The sequence below is a fragment of the Typopeltis vanoorti genome, chromosome 11 (genome assembly GCF_054136105.1).
Source record: "Typopeltis vanoorti isolate ZY-2024b chromosome 11, IOZ_Tvanoo_1.0, whole genome shotgun sequence".
NCBI lineage: Eukaryota > Metazoa > Arthropoda > Arachnida > Uropygi > Thelyphonidae > Typopeltis > Typopeltis vanoorti.
In genome coordinates this window covers 113,911,757-113,931,308 of record NC_143559.1, presented here as the reverse complement: position 1 = coordinate 113,931,308, position 19,552 = coordinate 113,911,757, and the positions used below count along the sequence as shown (strand labels likewise).

Genomic DNA, 19,552 nt, shown 5'->3' with positions numbered 1-19,552 from the left:
CAGATTTGTTGATTCTTTTGTCTATTTCAATATTTAATTTACCATCTTCACTAAAAATCCTGCCTAAGTAGCTGAAATGTTTTACTTGTTCCATAGGTTCTCCATTCACAATGCAGTTAATATTTTTGATGATTGTTGATTTGATCATTTGTAATGCTTCTACCTGTTTTCATTGTCTTTGACTTGTTATTGCTGACCTTCATACCATATCTATTACAACACTTATTCAGTTGAGTCAAGGAGTCTTGCAGACTTTTACTGGATGTATTTAGAAGCATAACATCATCTGTATAAAGTAAAGAGCTGAGATTAACATTTCCTATATTGATATCAGGTTTAATACCACTTTCCTTCATAATGTACATCCTTGTCTGACACCTGATTTAATATTCAACCATCTTCCTGTAATTCTTTCAATTCTAACTGCTGACTTACAACTCAAATAAAGATTAAGGTCCACGCGGTTAGCCTAGTGGCTATGTGCTTCGCAACCATATGCCTGGGGAAGGAGTGTCCTAGGTTCGATTCCTGTCGGTGACGTGAGGAGCTGAAGGATCTTCCTCAGCCATAGCCAAGTTAGCCAGTCTTGGGCATGGACAGCAGGGTTTTTTCCCCAGTTTATTCTGGGGTTTTTCATCCTGCAAAGCAGGCAAACTGGCCTTGAGAACTCAACACTACGAGCCATAGGATACACCGGGGCATAAGGCTGACCACCTTATCCTGTAAACGGAGTGAGGTCCGATGATCAATGGACCCTCGACACCGCAATAAGGAAGATGAGATGAGATAAAGATTAAGTATTGCTTAATATAATGATCCATTGGCACCATACAACTGTAGCATTTTGAACAGCTTTTTTCTTGGCACCTTGTCATATGCCTTTTCCAGATATACAAAACTTAAATGCAGATCTTTGTTGTATTCCCATAATTTTTCAACTATTTGTCGTAAAGTGAAAATCTCATCCTGACAGCCTCTATTTGGCCTGAATCCAGCTTGTTCGTCACCAAGCTTCCCTTCCACAATCCTCTTTTCAACTGTTTCTCAAGTATATTTGCATAAATCTTACCAGAAACGCTCAGTAGGGAAACACAGAAAAACATCACTTAATGCAATTAATTAATTCATCAATTAATGCACGCTAAGTGAAATTGAATCAAGTGAATACAATAAACAATAGGAATAATTATAATTCATCCATCAGTTAGTGTAAATTTGGTTGAAAAAATTACGGTATAAGCTATATTAGAGGATAAAATCATCAAAGTTAATAAAAATCAACTGCTTAAATTTTTATTTAATGTCTAAACATTTGAATTGTACATATTTTTGGTCATAAAATGTTACAAAATATAACTTATTGTTTAATTGACCATATATTTAAAACGTACTTTTGTTTGTACAAATTGCCTACCGGTTTCACTAGTAACTGACTAGCTTTCTCAAGGCTTGCGCAGTACAAAAAATGGTAAATGCAAAAAAGGTTTAAGAATACAAAGAACCGTTAGTACCTGTTAGGTAGCTAAGGTAACATGTTCGCGTGATATATCTACTCAGTATCATGAGCACGCATTACATGTAAATTCGTGTTCATGATAATGAATTAATTCCCTCAGTTCAACAGCGTTACAGTACGCGACTAATCATATTATGTGTTTACATGTAACGCGTGCTCATGATACTGAGTAGATATGTCACGCGAATGTGTTACCTTAGCTACCTAACAGGTACTAACGGTTCTTTGTATTCTTAAACCTTTTTTATATTTACCATTTTTTGTACTGTGCAAGCCTTGAGAAAGCTAGTCAGTTACTAGTGAAACCGGTAAGCAATTTGTACAAACAGAAGTACGTTTTAAAAATATGGTCAATTAAACAATAACCCTTATATTTTGTCTAAACATTTGATTGAATTATTTTTTTACAAAAATGTTAAGTAAAGATGTTTGAATCATGCTCGACGTTTTCATCTTGTCATGCCATTTGCGATAGCTGGCGATCACTTTATCAATCAGCGCACTTCGAAGCTTTGTTCCATATCAGGATCAGCATCAAACAAAATTTCGTTAGCATACTCAATGTGATTGAAAACTGGTTCAAGTTCTTTTGCAGTCAGCTTCCTAGTCATAACATTCTTTTGTTTGCACTCCTTATCCTCTTCATATGCACACTGTTCTTCTTGTTGAAAGAGATCATTCTCGCTTAACTGTTCTGAATGAAAATCGAGCAAGTTTCTCACATCTTCATTATCCAGTTCATTAAATCCAAATTCTTTTCCAATTGTGCTGATATCTTCAATAATGTCAGATTTTGGATTTTGCAACAATAAACTAACATGGGCTTGAGTTTAAAGTTGCCTTCTTCATTGCCTCCTAATAAAAACTGAAGATGATCTTTAGATAATTTATATCCTGGTTGAAATTTTAGCTAGGAAAGTTTTTGTTGGCATACGCTTCCAGAAGAGACAAATTTCGTCGACATTGAATACCGATTGTCATAATCACCCTCCTGAATTATGTTTTGCAATTCTTCAGGAAACTTGGCTGAAGAATCTTTATCAGCACCAGCAGATTCCCCAGTTATTCTTATATGCAGTCAAGTTCGATTTTTAAAATGGTCAAACCATCCTATACTTGCAGTAAAGCTTTCACATTCCTCATAAAATTTGGTCTCTTCAGTGAGGTAAAAATATTGAGAACTTTTGCCTGAATATTCCTTGTACTAAGAGGTATTCTTTTTTGGTTATAATTTTCAGTCCTGAGTGATAGAAGACGTTCCATCTCGATTATTAAGTGGCTTCTTTCGGGTGATCTGCATGCTTAACACTCAAGAGGTCGAAGTCGTAATTTTGCAGCATAGGATGAGGTATATCTGAGAGATACATTCATTACTAGTATGTGCTAAAATGCAAAAAAAAAATAATAATAATAAAGAACAAACACTGCAAATATAATACTTGATGGTACAAATTAAGTGAATATTGAATCCAACATTATTTCATAGCCGAATATAGAAACTACAAGAGTTTCATGTCAAAAATATATATAGAAACTAATAGTTTCGACAGAAACAAGCATAAGTAGTGCAACTTTGGGCAACTCGTTGCAAAGGTGGAACAAGCTACAGATAACTTTCCTTAGTATTTTCCATAAATGTAAAGCACATCTCCTAGAGGATATGTATGATAGAAATATGTATAATAAATATTGAATCCAACATTATTTCAAGTTTCATGGGGAAAATATAGAAACTAAAACTTTCGGCGGATACAAGCATAAGTAGGGCAACTCGTTGCAAAGGTGGAACAAGCTACAGATGGCTTTCCTTAGCATTTTATATAAATGTAAAGCACATCTCCTAGAGGATATGTATGATAAAAATAAGCCTTTGGCTCTCTATTTCAGTAATACATGATGGTTTATTTATTTTCAGTTACAATCTAGTAATTATTGAAACAAAGAAATAAGAAGAAATAAAATTTTTGTTACAAAATAAGCAAGTATCTGTCAGATCTGTCGCGACCTCCACAGGTCAAATATCACAATCTTTGCATAACACGTGTTAAACCAAACTGACAGCAACAAAAGTGTGAAATAGCACTCATAATATACTCACGCGCAGCTAGCTACTCATGACTTTCAACCTATACAATAGATAGGTTAAAGAATGTTCATGTTAACAATTTGCATGTATCTGTTAGATCAGATTCGACCTCCCGAGTGTTAAAGAAGCAGTAGCAACTTGTTCTTTGTATTCTTTGATCTTATTTGATATAGTCTGAACTGTGAACTAGCTGTATCCCAAGTATACAACAATCATTGTATTACTAGCACCACTTTCATGTCTCTTAATGACTTCCAGCTTTTCTGCTAGCTGCAGATTGGCTACAAAAAATTTCGTATAACATAAAAAAATCACGTTAACTGATTAATTACTCGATTAAAGCGGGAAATAAGTATCATTTCACTCAATCACACTAATTGATTATCATACATATCGAATTCACTTTAAGCGAGATTTTCCTGTACCTCTGTAATTTTCACATTCCGTTTTACTTCCCTTTTTGTATACGGGTATTCTGCGAGCTCTACTCCAATCATTTGAAATTCGTCCCTCTGTCCAGGCATTCTGAATTATGCAGTGCAGCCACTGTAAGACTTTTATACCTCCACACTTCAGCATTTTTGATCAAATATTATCATCTACTCCAAGCTGCCTTTCCACATTTCAGGATTTTGATGGCTTTTTCTACTGCTATGGATATGTATATCTGATTGCATTCCTGGTCAGTGTTTTTTTTACCACTGTGCTGTCACAAATTGTTTCATTTAGTAGTTTTTCAAAGTAATTACTCCATACTTAAAGGATATCTCTTTGCTCCAGTTTTCGTGTTACCTTTATCATCTCTAATTCCTTTTACAGCACTCTTTCCTCCATTTCTGAGCTTCTTCAACAACCTCCAGAATATCTTGCCGCTACCTTGATATGTATTTTCTATATTCTTACCAAACTCTTCCCTTGACTTTTGTTTAGCTAGTTTTACACAATGTTTAGCTTTCTTACATTTATCTCTGTATTCTCTAAGAGCACAAGCTGACTTCTTTGCCAGGAACTTTTGGTATGCTTTCTTCTTTTCCTTCACTGTATCTTTAACTTCCTGTGTCCACTATGGAGTTCTGATTTTTCTATCCATGCAGACAACCTCACCACATGCCTCTCTGGCTGAATCAGTCGATGTTTTCTTCAGGGGTTGCCACTGAATCTTCAAGATTTGGTTCCTCTTCTCAAACTCTTTCATTTTTTCTTCAATAATATTTGTGTACTTTAATCTACAGTTCACATCAGAGAGATGCTCAACTTTTATTCACTTTAAAACTTTCTTGCATGTTCTTCTTTTCAGTTTGAAATTCAATTTTATCCTGCTCAAGACTAAATGGCGATCACTTCCAATTTCAAATCCTCTGTGCACTCTAGTCTCCTGCACCAGTGAGAAAACCTCAGTATCAACAATAACATAGTCAATGAGACTTTTCTTATTCCTTGACTCTTCTCTCCATGTGAATTTGTGCAAATTTTTATGTTGGAACATGGTATTAGTAATAACCAGTCCATGACCTGAGCAGAAATCCAACAGGTATTTGCTATTATTATTAGCTTTGCTCTTTTCTCCAAATTTTCCCAAAATATTTTTGTATGTCTGATAATCATTTCCTACTCTGCTATTTAGATCCCCAACAAGGACCAACTTTTCCTTTTTCATTGTGTCAGTTGCTTTATCTAAAGCCTCAAAAAATTCCTCCACTTCTACTTTAGTAGAACCTTCTATGGGACCATAGGCACAAATAAGTATCATTGTCCAGTTTCATCATCATCAAATTCCTGATATATATACCCTCAAGGGATGTACAAGATATGATAGCACTATATGAAAAACTTACATTATTACTAACTTCTTATCCACAATTTTCCTCCAAATCAATCTGTTACCTATCACGACTCCAACGTTATTAGATATTACATTTCTATTTTCTAACGGACTTTTTACTGTATCAATCCACCTATATCTTGGTCTTCCTCTTGGTTTTTTTCCTGCCAACCTGCAAGGGAACACTTGTTTTGCTAATCTTTCCTTTCCCATTCTGTTTAAGTGACCATATCACCTGAGATTAGCTCTGCTAACTCATTCCTGGATGCTAACAATGTTAAGTTCTTTCCTAATATCCTCGTTTTTAATATGATATTGCCATTGATGTCATCTGTTCACACCTCTAATCTTTCTCAGGATTCTCATATCTGTGGTCTCTAGTCCTTCGTCAAGTGTTTTATTTCTAACCCAGCTCTCAGATCCATAAGTTAAAATTGGTTTGAACACTGTCTTGTATACAGCTAAATAAACTAATTTCTCTCTTATTCCATATAAATTTATTCGTTTGACTTCCTCCCATACTAGCTTTGTTGATTCTGTTGTCTATTTTCATATTTAATTTACCATCTTCACTAAAATTCGTGCCTAAGTAGCTGAAATATTTTACTTGTACTTTAGGTTCTTTGTTCACAATGCAGTTGATATTTTCAATGATTCTGCCTATTTTCATTGTCTTTGACTTGTGATTGCTGACCTTCATACCAAATCTGTTACAACAGTTATTCAGTTTAGTCAGGGAATCTTTCAGACTTGTACTTGATTTATTTAAAAAGTATAACAACATCTGTATAAAGTAAAGAGCTGAGATTAACATCTCCAATTTTGATATCAGGTTTAATATTGCTTTCCTTCATAATGTGATCCATATAGATAATGAATAACAAAGGGGATAATGTACATCCTTGTCTGATACCAGATTTAATGTTAAACCATCTTCTGTACTTCTTTCAGTTCTAACTGCTGACTTAAAACTCAAATAAAGACTAAGTATTGCTTGATATAATGCTCTATTGATGCCATATAACTGTAGCATTTTGAATAGCTTTTCTCTTGGCACCTTTTCATATGCCTTTTCCAGATCTACAAAACTTAAATATAGATCTTTGTTATTATTTTTACGACTATTTTGCTTGCTTTTGTTTAGGAGTGCCCCTTTTTTAATGTCATTGGCTATTTACTCAAGAATTCTTAGGGCATTGCAGATGTAGTTTTAGAGACAAATATATGTAGCATAATAGAAGAAAATTCACACATACCTTATCTCAGATGTTGTTGTCTTCTTTCTGCGGTGCACAAACTTCTGCTGTTATGGTGTTGAAAGGAGAGTGGGGGGGTTGGCAATGTGGGAGAATTAATTTGAAGAAACCCAGGTTTTTCTATATAATATATACATACATTATAATTAAGGGTGGGCAAAGTTCTTTTTTGTAGAGTGGGAACAATGAAAAAAGTGGCTGAAATTAGAAACTTTTTTAGGGGAAGGGAAAGGGTTTATGGGAAAAGGGAGCCAGGGATAGGGTTGATGGGGTGCGAGCTGTTTCGACTGCATGGATCTTTGTCTGAACTCATGGAGGAAGTGGATGCTATGTCATGTCGGCTTGGTGTTTCTGCCTTTGAAGCATTCGTGTTATCGCCTGTGTTAGGTCACAATCCCGACCAATGCAGACATTTAAAGAAAGAAAGAAAGCCCTTGGAACAAACTCAGCCTCAACTAATAATAAACATAACTAGATTGTGTTTATTATTAATTAGTACTATTTTTAATAATGGAGAAACGAACTGTGCGTAGTATTAAGTGTATGGTTTGTGGATAAATAAATTTTGTTCAATATTAAGCATATTGTAATTTATGCAAGTAGTTCATACATAAAATTCTATCAAAAATAGAATTTTATACTGATAAATGTGCAAAATATGTGCCCCACCCAAAGTGGAAGGAACATGTTACAAGTTCAAGAATATTATTTCTTGGCATCTTTAATCTATAGTTTATACAAGCATATTCTTACAAATAATATCTAGGTATGTAATTATATGATTTTTTTTCTCTCTAATACTTCGTTTTTCTTTTTTTTAAATCCATTTTTATTGAGTTATGGAGAATTTTAAAAAAAATGGGAGATATATTTAACTCATCACTGATATAGTAAGTAATGTTTATAATGAAGGAATTTTGTTGGACATTGATTAGGTAGCTACGAAATTGCTGCATGAGAAGAATGAAACTGAATTTATTGAGCTGTTGCAAGACAACTTTCTCAACCAACATGTGACAGAAGGAACCTGTGGTCAAAGAGTATTAGATCTGATTATAGTGTTATAGTTAAAGATATAACTATTCTGCCTCTGGTTGGTGACAGTGATCATGTGGTGCTCACTTGGGAAGTGGCTAATATAATGAATATTCCATTTAGAAAAAGTTACATGCTGAACTACAAAGCAGAAAGTTATTACCACTTGAGGAGTATGCTAGGTTCTGTGTCATGGTAACAGATTTTGGAGGGAAGAATAATGACAGTGTGTGAAAAATGTTTAAAAAATACTTAAATGATGCAATATCAAAATATATTGTCCCTAGAGTTTGAAGAATGAATAGAGTAGGAATGAAATGGATATCAAGAGATTCGTAAGTTAGTTATTTTCAATTTTTATGCTGCAATGACATCAAAGGTCATACTGTGCCAGGTTACGGCAGTACATATGGTAAATGGTTAGTAGAACAATCACAAACATCCATGCTCTTGGCTGGATACGCTAACAGCTCAACCAACCAGGCCAGCAATTCATAAGAAAAAGTAGATGTGGAAGGAATACCATGTACATAGGGAGGGTGGTGAATGTGTGAAATGCATACTGGAGGTGATTGTGAATGCTTCGTCTGTTAATGAATTTAAGGAGTCTAAGAGAATCTAACCATGAATAATGGTTAGTGTGTCAATATAGGGTCTCCTGTGATGAGTGAGCCTTCAGACTCCATGAGATGCCATTATTATAATAATAATGATGATGATGATGTCAGTTATGATCATTATAAGCAGCAGCAGGCCAGAAGAGTGACAAATATATGAAAAGCTATGAGTATGAAAAAAAAACTTGCTCTGCAAGTTGAAGACAATCCAATAGAATTCTGTAGTTGTGCCTGCAAGTAAAAGAAAGAATTAATTTAAAAGAATAACTCTACTGAATACAGATGGTGTGAGGGTTACAGATGCAGAAGAGGTTGTTCAATTAATGAGTGCCCATTTTGCTAAAAGCTATCAACCTGGTGTATGCAACTTTGAGTTGACTGCTATCTCTTCACTGTTTAAGGAAACTTGTGTATGAGGAGGAAGTACTAGAGATGTTTTACAAAACCAAATAAGAATTCTGCAATAAGAACTGATGGGATATCAACGTTGATGCTAAAAGAGTGTTCAGCTAAACTGATTATTCGTTTGACCAGAGTATATAATTTGAGTCTCAGAACAGGGAAGATTCCATAGGAGTGGAAAGAATGTATGGTAATCCAATTGCACAAGCGTGGTTCAAAGACCGATGTATCCAACTATCAACCAAACGGTATCTCAGGAGTGTTGGTGAAGATTTTGGGAAAGTTGGTTGGGGGCTTGCATTGAGAAATGGGTTGACAGAGAATCACTACTTTGCAACTAACAGCATGGGTTTACTAAGGGAAGGTCATGTTTTAGCAACTTGCTCTCGTTCTATAACAATGTTACTATTGAACTAGACAAGGGAAATAGATACACCATGGTACTTTTGGATTTTGCTAAGGCTTTTAACAGAATACAGCATGAAAGACTGTTGCATAAATTGGAGAATGTGGGATTGGATTATAAAACTGGCATGGATAAGAGGATGGCTGGTGGACATATCAAAACATTGTATATATTTGGAGGGGAGGGGAATCTGCAAGATTCAAGGCAACCAGTGGTGTGCCTCAAGGATCAGTCCTTGGTCCATTGTTATTCAATCTGTACATTAATGATATTGGGAAGGATTTGAGACATTTGATATACAGCTATTTGCTGATGATGCAAAGATAGGTAGAGTAATCAGGAGTGCTGCTGATATGCACTACTTGCAGAAGGATTTTAATAGACTAGAATTGTGGGAATGTGAAAATGGCTGTCTGTCGGTTCAATGTTAATAAATGTAAGCTCATTCACTTTGGTATGATTAGATATCCATTGTTGCATTATATTGGTGGGATTATGCTAGAAGAAATTGATCAGGCTAGGGATCTTGGATATGATCAAGGGTCATATAGCAAAAATTGTAAATACAACTCAGAGAATAATTGCAGTGCTGAAATGAACCTTGATGTGTAAAGATAAGGAAGTCATTTTTGCCTCTTTACAAGGCCTTGATAAGATCTCACTTGGACTATTGCACACAGGTCTGGTCTGGTCTGGTTTCTATGATGATTCCGATACAGTGGAGAGAGTGTCAAAAATGATATTGGGATTGTTGAATATTGTTTATGAAGATATATTGATAATTTGTAGGCTACAGACACTAGCAAACTGGAGAAAGAGGGGTGATATTATTGAGACTTACAAACTTCTGAATGGATTGTACAGAATTTCAGTAGATGGAATTTTTCATTTTATGGAGGGTGAAGGAAAGGACACAAGCTCAGGCTTGGAAGTTGAGAATGAATGCTGTCAAGAAGAGGGTGAGGGCTAGATTTTTCTCTCATAGAGTGGTACATGATTGGAATGGATTGCCAGTGGATGTTGTGTGTACAAGTAGTGTGAATGAATTCAAGAACAGGTATGACAACTGGTGCGATTAGTATGGCCTCCCTCGACGAGTTCCTATTATTAAAAGAAACCTCCCTGGAGGTTTCTTTTAATAATAGTAATTGTTTCTATTCATGACAATTTCCCACCATTTCTTTGTGTGTGTGAGAGTGAGAGAGAGAGATTTTTTTTTTTGATCACCAAGTATCTCCATGGGCACAAAGAAATATATTACGCATGTGCACACATACATGCCAGCAGGAAGGCAAATACAGACTAACTGTAAAATGCAGTCTCCTAAAGTCCTAACTGATGTCCTTTACAGTTGCAGTGATGGAATCTTGCTGAAGGTCTCAAAATAATGGTCTCCCAGATTTTTTTGCTAATGGGATGTAGCTGAATTTGTTTACATTGATAAGAATAATGCTGTGAGATTCCAGAAATAGTTTCTCTGATTTAATATCTGCTTCAGTAAACAAGGGGGTGTCCCTCCACATGCACACACACACACACACACACACACACACACACACACACACACACACACACACACAGAGGATCTGGTGATCTGTAACCATGGCATGGTCCTCCTGGATACAGGTGTAATGCAGGTGTTGGGTATAGTTTCTGCATTCTTTTAGACTGATATTAGCAGTTCTTCCAGTTTGTGTAAAGTATTCTGCAAACTTGCATACTTCAGCAAACTGGAAGAACTGCTAATATCTGTCTAGAAGAACATAAAAACCATGTCCATCACCTTCACTACAGCAATTCTGGGGTGGTAGATTATGCTACTGATACAGATCACTGGTTCCATTGGGAGGGGGGGGAGACCTCCCTTGTACACAGAAGCAGATATAAATCAGAGAAGAGGCTTTTGGAATCTGCCACTGCACTACAACATTTTCTAAATCTAAACAAATTCAGCTACGTCATGTTAGCAAAAGTATGGGAGACTATCATTTTGAGATCTTCAACATGATTGTATTGCTCTGCACCCACAGAGGATGTCAGATAAGACCATAGAGTCCATTTTTTTTTTTAATATCAGTCACACTAACAAAAAGTCCCAAGACCTATGACACAACATTGTTGCATGTGTGCAAGTGGCTAGAAGGAAGAAAGGAATTTGTTGATTGCTACTTGAAGACCTGATCATTGTAGTCATTGAGGAAGACTGTTCCAAAAAAACAGAGGTGTAGGAAATGAAGGCAGAGGATAAGAATTTGGTTCAATGAGTTTGGAGTTGAACTGTATATTGGCATTGACCAGCAGCTGCTTGTGTTCATATATCAGTACGGGAAAGCAGAGGGAAAGTGAGTTTGTGGATTTCTGAGCGATAAGTATCTTAAGCAGCATATGATTGAAGCAACTAGAGGTTTTAATGTTTTGGATTTGATGATAACTTCACAAGATGTAGTTGTTAATGAGCTGTTGACACTGCTGCAGATTGGTGAAAGTGATCATGACGACAAAAAAATGTATCGTTACTACCAAAGATGGATACATGTAGAAGTATAAAGCAGGTGATTATAGGAAGCTGTGTGGTCAGTTAGCATCACATTGGTTGGTTAGTTAGTACACCCTCTGTCCAAAAAGAAATCTAACTTTTTGAAAATAGAAGAAACTAGTGGTGCCACCTGCTGTATCTTTTTGTTGTCGAAAGCAGCAACCTTCATTAGTGTTGTGTCAACTGTTTATGACATTTGTTTCATTAAAACCGAGTTATAGTGCCAAGAGTGACCATGTGTTTTGACGAATGGTCGTAAGATGAGTTTCAAACAGAGAGCTACGATTGACTTTTGTGTTAAACTTGGTAAAAATTTTACCAAAACGCATCAAATGCTTCAAAAAGCATACGGTGATGAATGCTTATCCCGTAATCAAGTTTACGAGTGGTTTAAGCAATTTCAAAGTGGTCATGAGACACTTGAGGACAACGAAAAGCCAGGCCATCCAAAAACTGGACCGAGCAAAGTTAACATCCAAAAAAGTGCATGATTTCATCAAAGAAAATCCGAAATCGTCTGTGAGATTGATTGAAGATGAATCGGGGATTCCAAAATCAGCTGTGCACAACATTTTGACCAAGAGTTTGGGTCTTCGTAAATTGATGCGATTCGTTCCCCACAAGTTGACCGACGACCAAAAAATGTATCGAATTGAACACTGCAAGGATCTCATTAAAATCACTCATAGGGACTCAAACTTCCTTGAAACAATCGTTACTGGTGACAAAACGTGGTGTTTTGAGTATGAGCCTGAAAAGTCAGAGTGCTGAGTGGAGCCCACGAGAAGAGGGGCATTCGAAAAAAAATAACTTAGAGAAGTCAAAAGTAAAGACAATGCTGATTTGTTTCTACTATTCCAAGACATTATCCACAAAGAATTCATTCTGCCTGGCCAAATGGTCAATGGTGAGCTTTATCTCGAAGTTTTGAAGCGATTGATAGCGGGAATTCGTCACGTACGGCATGAATATCGTGATGCAGGCAGCTGGTCACTTTTGCACGATAATGCACCATCTTATCGTTCTGAGACAGTTTTTGAGCAAAAATCAAGTTTGTGTGTTGGATCACTCACCGTATTCACCTGATTTAGTACCCTGTGACTTCTTTCTCTTTCCCCCGACTTCATTTGCTGATGAAAGGAAAACGATACGACACCATTGAAAACGTTCAAGCGGCAGCAACTACGACCCTCAACAGTATCCCAAAAACCGATATAAAAAAAACACATTTAACAATTAATTGACCATGCCAAACGCTATATCGAAGCTGAGGGAGAGTATATTGATTGAAATAAATGATTTGAATAATTAAAATTGACCTGTGTTTTATTTTCTATCAAAAGTTCAGTTTCTTTTTGGACAGAGGGTGTACATTGGGTAGATGAGCTGAGCGGAAAAGATGTTGACAATGCATGGAAATTCATGAGGCAGTATCTGACAAAAGCAATGTATAAATTCTTACCAAGAGTTAAGTGAGTAAAGATTTTAAGAATCTATAATGATAAATATGTTTTCAGTTGAATGAACCTCCCACAATGAGTCTGCCGACTCCATGGAGGGTGTAATAATAATAATTCAGCAACAGAGTTGTTTTGGAAAAGCAACTGGACAGGGTGAGGGAGGTAGGATCATCAGTTGCTCACTTCTGTATACAGTCAAGCATTCTTAGCAAAGTTTTAGGTGCACCACCCTAAATGTGGGAATAGTATTCTAAGGTTGAGTGGATTTCAGCTTTATAAAGTGACAGGAGTTTTGCAGGAGAAACTTCTTGGAGCTTTTTCTGATCTTTTACAGTAGTCTCTGTTTGCCTTCTTGCTTGTGTGCTTGCATGCAAATGCTTAATATATTTCTCTGTGCTCATGAAGATGCCTTGGGATCAAGGCAAAATATTGGCTTAGTAATCTAAATTAGCTAAATGCATTTAGTTAATTATTATTTTTAGATGTGTGTTTCTCCTAAAACCTACCAACCAACTAATCAAAAAATGACAATATAGATTACTCCATTTGTGATCTTCTATCCTTCACCACCCACCTCTAGACTCAAGACATTGAAAAATTCAGAGAAACTTGCATTGCTCACGACATTTGAAAAACATTTGATCGGGTTTGGCACAGAGGTCTACTTTGTAAACTGCTCTGCCTTCAACATTCTGCAACTGGCAAATGAAAGATATCAAGAAATTATATACTTGGTTTAATCCTTTATCCAAGTGTAAGCAAACAAAGTTTGCACCTGAAGTAATTTCAGGACTGGGCAACTCGTATATAGAAGCTAATGACTTCACATCACTTGTCTTAGTGTCCCATAATGCAAAATACATATCCTTAAGGGTATGTATAATGCTATGCATTATGGGAAGGGTCATTACCCAGACCAGTTTCGACCTTTATTGAGGTCTCGTCAGTGGGAACCAGATCCAGAGGTGATACTAAGGTTGATCATAATGTTACTATGATACTAAGGTTAATTTATAGTTTAACCAAGTAGAAAAACTTCCAACAACTCCGCAACTGGATCACCAGCTTTCTCTCTGATTGCTCATTACGTGTCATGCTGGATGGCTTCCTCTTCTTGGATTTCCTCAACAATGCAGGAGTACCCTAAGGTTCCATTCTTTCACCCACTCTCTTCCGCTTGTATATAAATGACCTGCTCTCACAGACTTTTAATCCTATCAATAGCTTAGCCAATGACAGTACACTCCATTCCTCCTCTTCATTGACAAACCTTATAGGATTAGAATCCTCAAGATGCACCATGACTAATGTCCTGAGCTCCAATCTCCTAGCTATGTCTTAATGGAGCAAGGATAACCTTGTAGACTTCAATGCCACCAGAACTCAATCCTGTCTGATCTCTCACAAGAAAGCACTTGCATCTCTCCCACTTTACCTTCAGTAATGCATGGATATCTAAGCACAATCAGATTTCTCTTCTTGGACTGACCTATACCTCCAACCTTTCCTGGCACAAACACATTTGAACCATAGCTTTTACAGCTGCCAAAAACTTGGCATACTTCAAAGCTGCTAATATAAGACACTAATTCACACCTTCACAGATGCTACTTCTGTACAAATCACAATCCTATAGGTAGAGATGACCTGCTAATGCTTCTGCCTGGTATCTCAACTTGGGCCTGGCTCCCACTGAAGAGACCTCAATAAAGGTTGAAACTAGTCTGGGTAGTGGCCCTTCCCTTAATGCATAACATTAGACATATCCGCAAGGAGATATGTGTTGCATTATAGGAGATACTGAGACAGGAGTGTTGGTAACTTGCTCCACCTTTGCAACGAGTTGCCCTGGTGTTGTACCACCTTACCCCAGTCCTGAAAATACTTTCAGGCGCAAACTTTGTTTGCTCACACTTGGATAAAGGATTAAACTAAATTTGTTGTACAAATCTCAAATCGACTCAACCCATGGAAGATTGCTCAATTCTATCCAGAAGAAGGCAATCCAGGTAATTAATAATCCCTCTCTCTCACACAGGTATTCAGTTTCTGTTGCCTTATGCCTCTTCTACAGATACTTTCGTAGACAATGCTCTGCTGAATTGGCCATTATTATTCTTCCACTTTCCTGCAAAAATCATTAGAACAAGAGTTGCTGCTGAGCCAACTTCACTGTCTTCTCTTTCATTCCATCTACTTCTGTTCTTTGGAACAGCCTCTCCCTCTGCCTTTCCCAAAGAATACAACCTTCAATTGTTCAAAAAAAAAATGTAAATAGATTTCTGCTTTCTTCTTATCCTCTTTCCCATACACTGTACTCATCTGCTGTAGGTTTCGTGTGTAGGTCAGGTGTGTGTGTGTGTGTGTGTGTGTGTGTGTGTGTGTGTGTGTGTGTGTGTGTGTGTATTGTAAAGTATTGTTCCTGGTTTTCCCTTTCAGCGTTTCCAACCATAGGTGACTTTGTAGGCATTGCCTACAAAGTATTCCAGGTGAGATTTTTACAGGATAGCTCACCATTGCTTCCCCCCTTCCTCTACCAATTTTATCCAGACTCGGGACCAGCATATGGCTGGGATGTATTCATGACTGTCATCCATGTGTGTTCATGGGACCAGTTTTCCTGTTCTGGGGACAAAAAAAACACGAGTTTCCAGGTGAAAAAAAAAAAACCCTACCTCCATACGAGACCGGCTAACTTATGGAAGACCATGGAAGATTGCTCAATTCTATCCAGAAGAGGGCAATCCAGTTAATTAATAATCCCTCTCTCACATATCAATTTCAATCTCTCTCTCTCTCTCATAGGCATTCAGTTTCTAAAGTCGAAAGAGACCAGATAAAGGTTCCTCACATCACTGGCAGGAATTGAACCCAGGTCTTTCTGACCAAAGGGCTTCTATACTGACTGAGCTAGAGGCTCTGTAAAGTGTTGTAAAGCATGTAAATGGAGATGGACTGTCTATATTAGAAAACTGCCAGATGAAAGGTGGACAGAATTAAATAAGCTCACCAAAGAACAAGATTGGAGGGATGATCTACAATGGTTTGACATGAGATGGTGGGCATTGGATAAAGATAGAACTGGAAGGTTATTGGGGAGGCCTATGTACATCAGTGGATAGTAAGAAGCTAAAGAAAAAGAAGAGGATATTTTAAAAAAATAAATAAATAAAAATAAAAATCTGACAGGTGTTTCAAACTGCTGATGCTCATAAGAGATCAGGCAAAAACTTTTCATTTAATACCATGGCAATTCCACATCAAGTTATATTTTGCATAAGTGGACTTATGCAAAATATAACTCTTGATTAGGTGTTGGATTAGTTATCCTTCACATTTATAATTTAATTTGCCAGTTTAAAACTTTTAAATGCTCTGTATTCTAATAGTTTAGTTTCCATATAAGTCAGTTCAGTCCGGCTATGACAATAATGGATCAGTAAAATATCCATCACATCCATAATCATATGACTTCATATTAAAATCTCATTTGAAAAAGAAAATCGCTTTAAAAGTGCTTACAAATTTTTAGCTTCTGGATTTCTGGCATTATACTCTTAGAAACAAATGTGATGTTGAGCTATTTTTATATAAAGTATGCATTGGTTTTACAGGTATTGTCCACAGTGCAAAGAGCATCAAGAAGCAACAAAGCAATTATCTCTATGGCGACTACCTACTGTTCTTATTATTCAGCTAAAAAGGTTTTCCTTCAAAAATCTTATCTGGAGAGATAAGATAGATAGAGTGGTAGAATTTCCTGTCAGGTACTTTGTTTTTATTGTTTTTATGTTCATGAACTACAGTTATAATTTGTCACAACGACAAATTTGTAGGGACCAAAGGAATAGTTTGTTATATTAGAAAGTTTGTTCTATTGAATTTTCTTTGGCATAAAAATTGATGCTATGAAATTGCAACTAGGACTTTTTAAGTAGTTTGTAGAATGAGTAAATTCACTCTAGTGGTGGTGCTCACTGTAGTGAGAGCTGAATGTAATTGCAATGTTTATATAGTAAAACTTATACAATGTAGTTTTCTTGTCCTTAGTTATCAAATATATGAGAGGGGTCTGGAAAGTTCTGATAAACCATTTTTGTTCCTAGAACAAAAATGATATTAAAGCAACTGATATAACCACAAGAATGAATATATGAGGATATAAGTTACCTTCATAACTCTGCTATTAGTATTTCTTTCTTGTGGTTATATCAGTTGCTTTAATATCATTTTGTTTTAGGTGTTTATCAGAACTTTCCAGACCCTCTCTTGTAATTAAATGTCAAACATCTTTCTTATTTGTCTGACATTAGTAAACACAGAAATTAGCATCGTGTACAGCCCAAACGCTTTCTCGAAGTCTGAATTCTGTTTGAAACAGTACTTCCCAGAGTCAGCATCTTGTGTCCCATATAGTTAAAAAAAATTTTTAGACCTTCTAAAAAAGTTTTAGGTGTTTATATACCCCGTTCCCATACTCATACTATAAGTGCTTAAGAATGGAAATAGTAAAATATTTGCAAAAGTCTAATTTTTAGAAAATGAAGTATAAGATTTTTTTTTAATATTCTTTTGAATCACTTCCACAGTCACTTCAGGATCAGAGATAGATAATGAAAAGTTGATCTCCACATAGCTTACAAGGAATGCTGAGAAATAAACCAGGGCATCTAACCCAGTGTCCATTCTTCAACCTCTTGCAATACATCTCATCATTATGTATCCACCTGGATAATGAACACATGAAAATGGGCTGGCACTGTGATACTTAGCCATCAAAATTGTATTGTAAATAGACTTAAAACGCAAACAAAAATTAAAATACGATAGGATGAAATGCCATGCCAGCTGAAATGTTGCTCAGTTAGACAGGGTCTGTATTGTTATCTTTTGGGAACCAAGGTGAACACTAAAGAGTATACAATTGCACCAAATTGGGTTTTGCCAGATCAAGATAGGAATTAGAGAAGTAGAAGTGAAGTGAATACAGACATTGAAGAATGTTTGGGGAAATTGGGGGGTGGGGCTGAAATAATGCTAAATACCTTCTGGAATACTTTCCAGGATGTGAACCACTCATTAACACCATGTTTCAGTATAAAAATATGCATAAATTTCCATGGAGAAAACGCACAACAAATAAGTTTTATTGGCTAGGTAATAGTGATCACATTGGTTCAGAATACTAGATGATTTTTAAGAAAGAAAATTTTAATGATATTAAATAGTATCAAAATACAGATATTTCAGTGTGAAAATAACGCCCACCTGCTGTGACTGTAAGATTTTACAGTCACAGCAGGTGCCATGCATTGCTAGAATTAATAACAGGAAATTAGATTATACTTAAAAATCATTTGCAGTTGTTGAGTATATGTCATTTCAATTCAAGTTTGGTCAGTGCAAAAAGGATTGTAGAGTGTTCTTTAAATAATCTTTCAAATTTGAAAGTACCTGTGGGCAAGATGTGCCACTGATTCTGTGATCTGCGTTGACTTCATATTGCACAAGACTTTAAGGAATAACTCATAGCAGAAGTAGTTTTTTAAATACAGCCTTAATTTCCTATTATCAGTTATAGCATGTATAGCTCCCACCATGAGAAATCCATTATTTTTGTTCTACCTTTTAAACTATTCATCAATAATATACCTAGGTTTTTAGCATCTTTGCCAAATTTGATAATAAAAAAAAAAAATCCCATCATTGCCAAATGCCCCAATACCATAGTGTTCCTATGCCACTGCTAGTCGTAACACATTCATAATTTACTGATCTTCTGTAAATTACATTCTGATATTACATAGTATCAAAATATTTATTTTGATACTATGTCATCATCGTCATCAAATTCCTGCCATGTACACTCAAGGGGTGTACAAGATATGATAGTACTACATGAAAAATTTACATCATTACTAACTTCCTATCTACAATTTTCGTCCAAATCAGTCTGTTACTTGTCAAGACTCCAACATTATCAGATCTTATATTTCTATAGTCTAAGGCACATTGTACCATATCAATCCATCTATATCTTGGTCTTCCTGTGGGTCGTTTTCCTGCCAACCTGGCAAAGAACACTTGTTTTGCTAATCTTTCCTCGCCCATTCTGTTTAAGTGACCATACCATCTGGGATTAGCTCTGCTAACACATTCCTGGATGCTGACATCAAGTTCTTTCCTAATATCCTTGTTTTTAATATGATATTGCTATTAATGCCATCTGTTCATGCCTCTAATCTTTCTCAGGACTCTCATATCTGCGGTCTCTAGTCTTTGGTCAAGTGTTTTACTTCTGATTAAGCTCTCAGATCCAGAAGTTAAAATTGGCTTGAATACTGTCTTGTATACAGCTAATTTAGTGTTCCGACTAATTTCTCTCTTGTTCCACATGAGTTTATTCAATTGATTTC

The 19,552-nt window shown here is 36.1% G+C and overlaps 1 protein-coding gene across 1 annotated transcript in view; it reads left to right on the top strand.

The window, feature by feature from the left end:
* Positions 1-19,552, top strand: part of LOC150101961 (ubiquitin carboxyl-terminal hydrolase 19-like) — a 629,785-nt gene that overhangs the window by 531,393 nt on the left and 78,840 nt on the right. Inside the window, exon 23 of the mRNA XM_090399944.1 lies at positions 16,751-16,903. Within this exon, the coding sequence (XP_090256070.1) occupies positions 16,751-16,903 (153 nt within the window). The remainder of the gene's footprint in view (positions 1-16,750; positions 16,904-19,552) is intronic.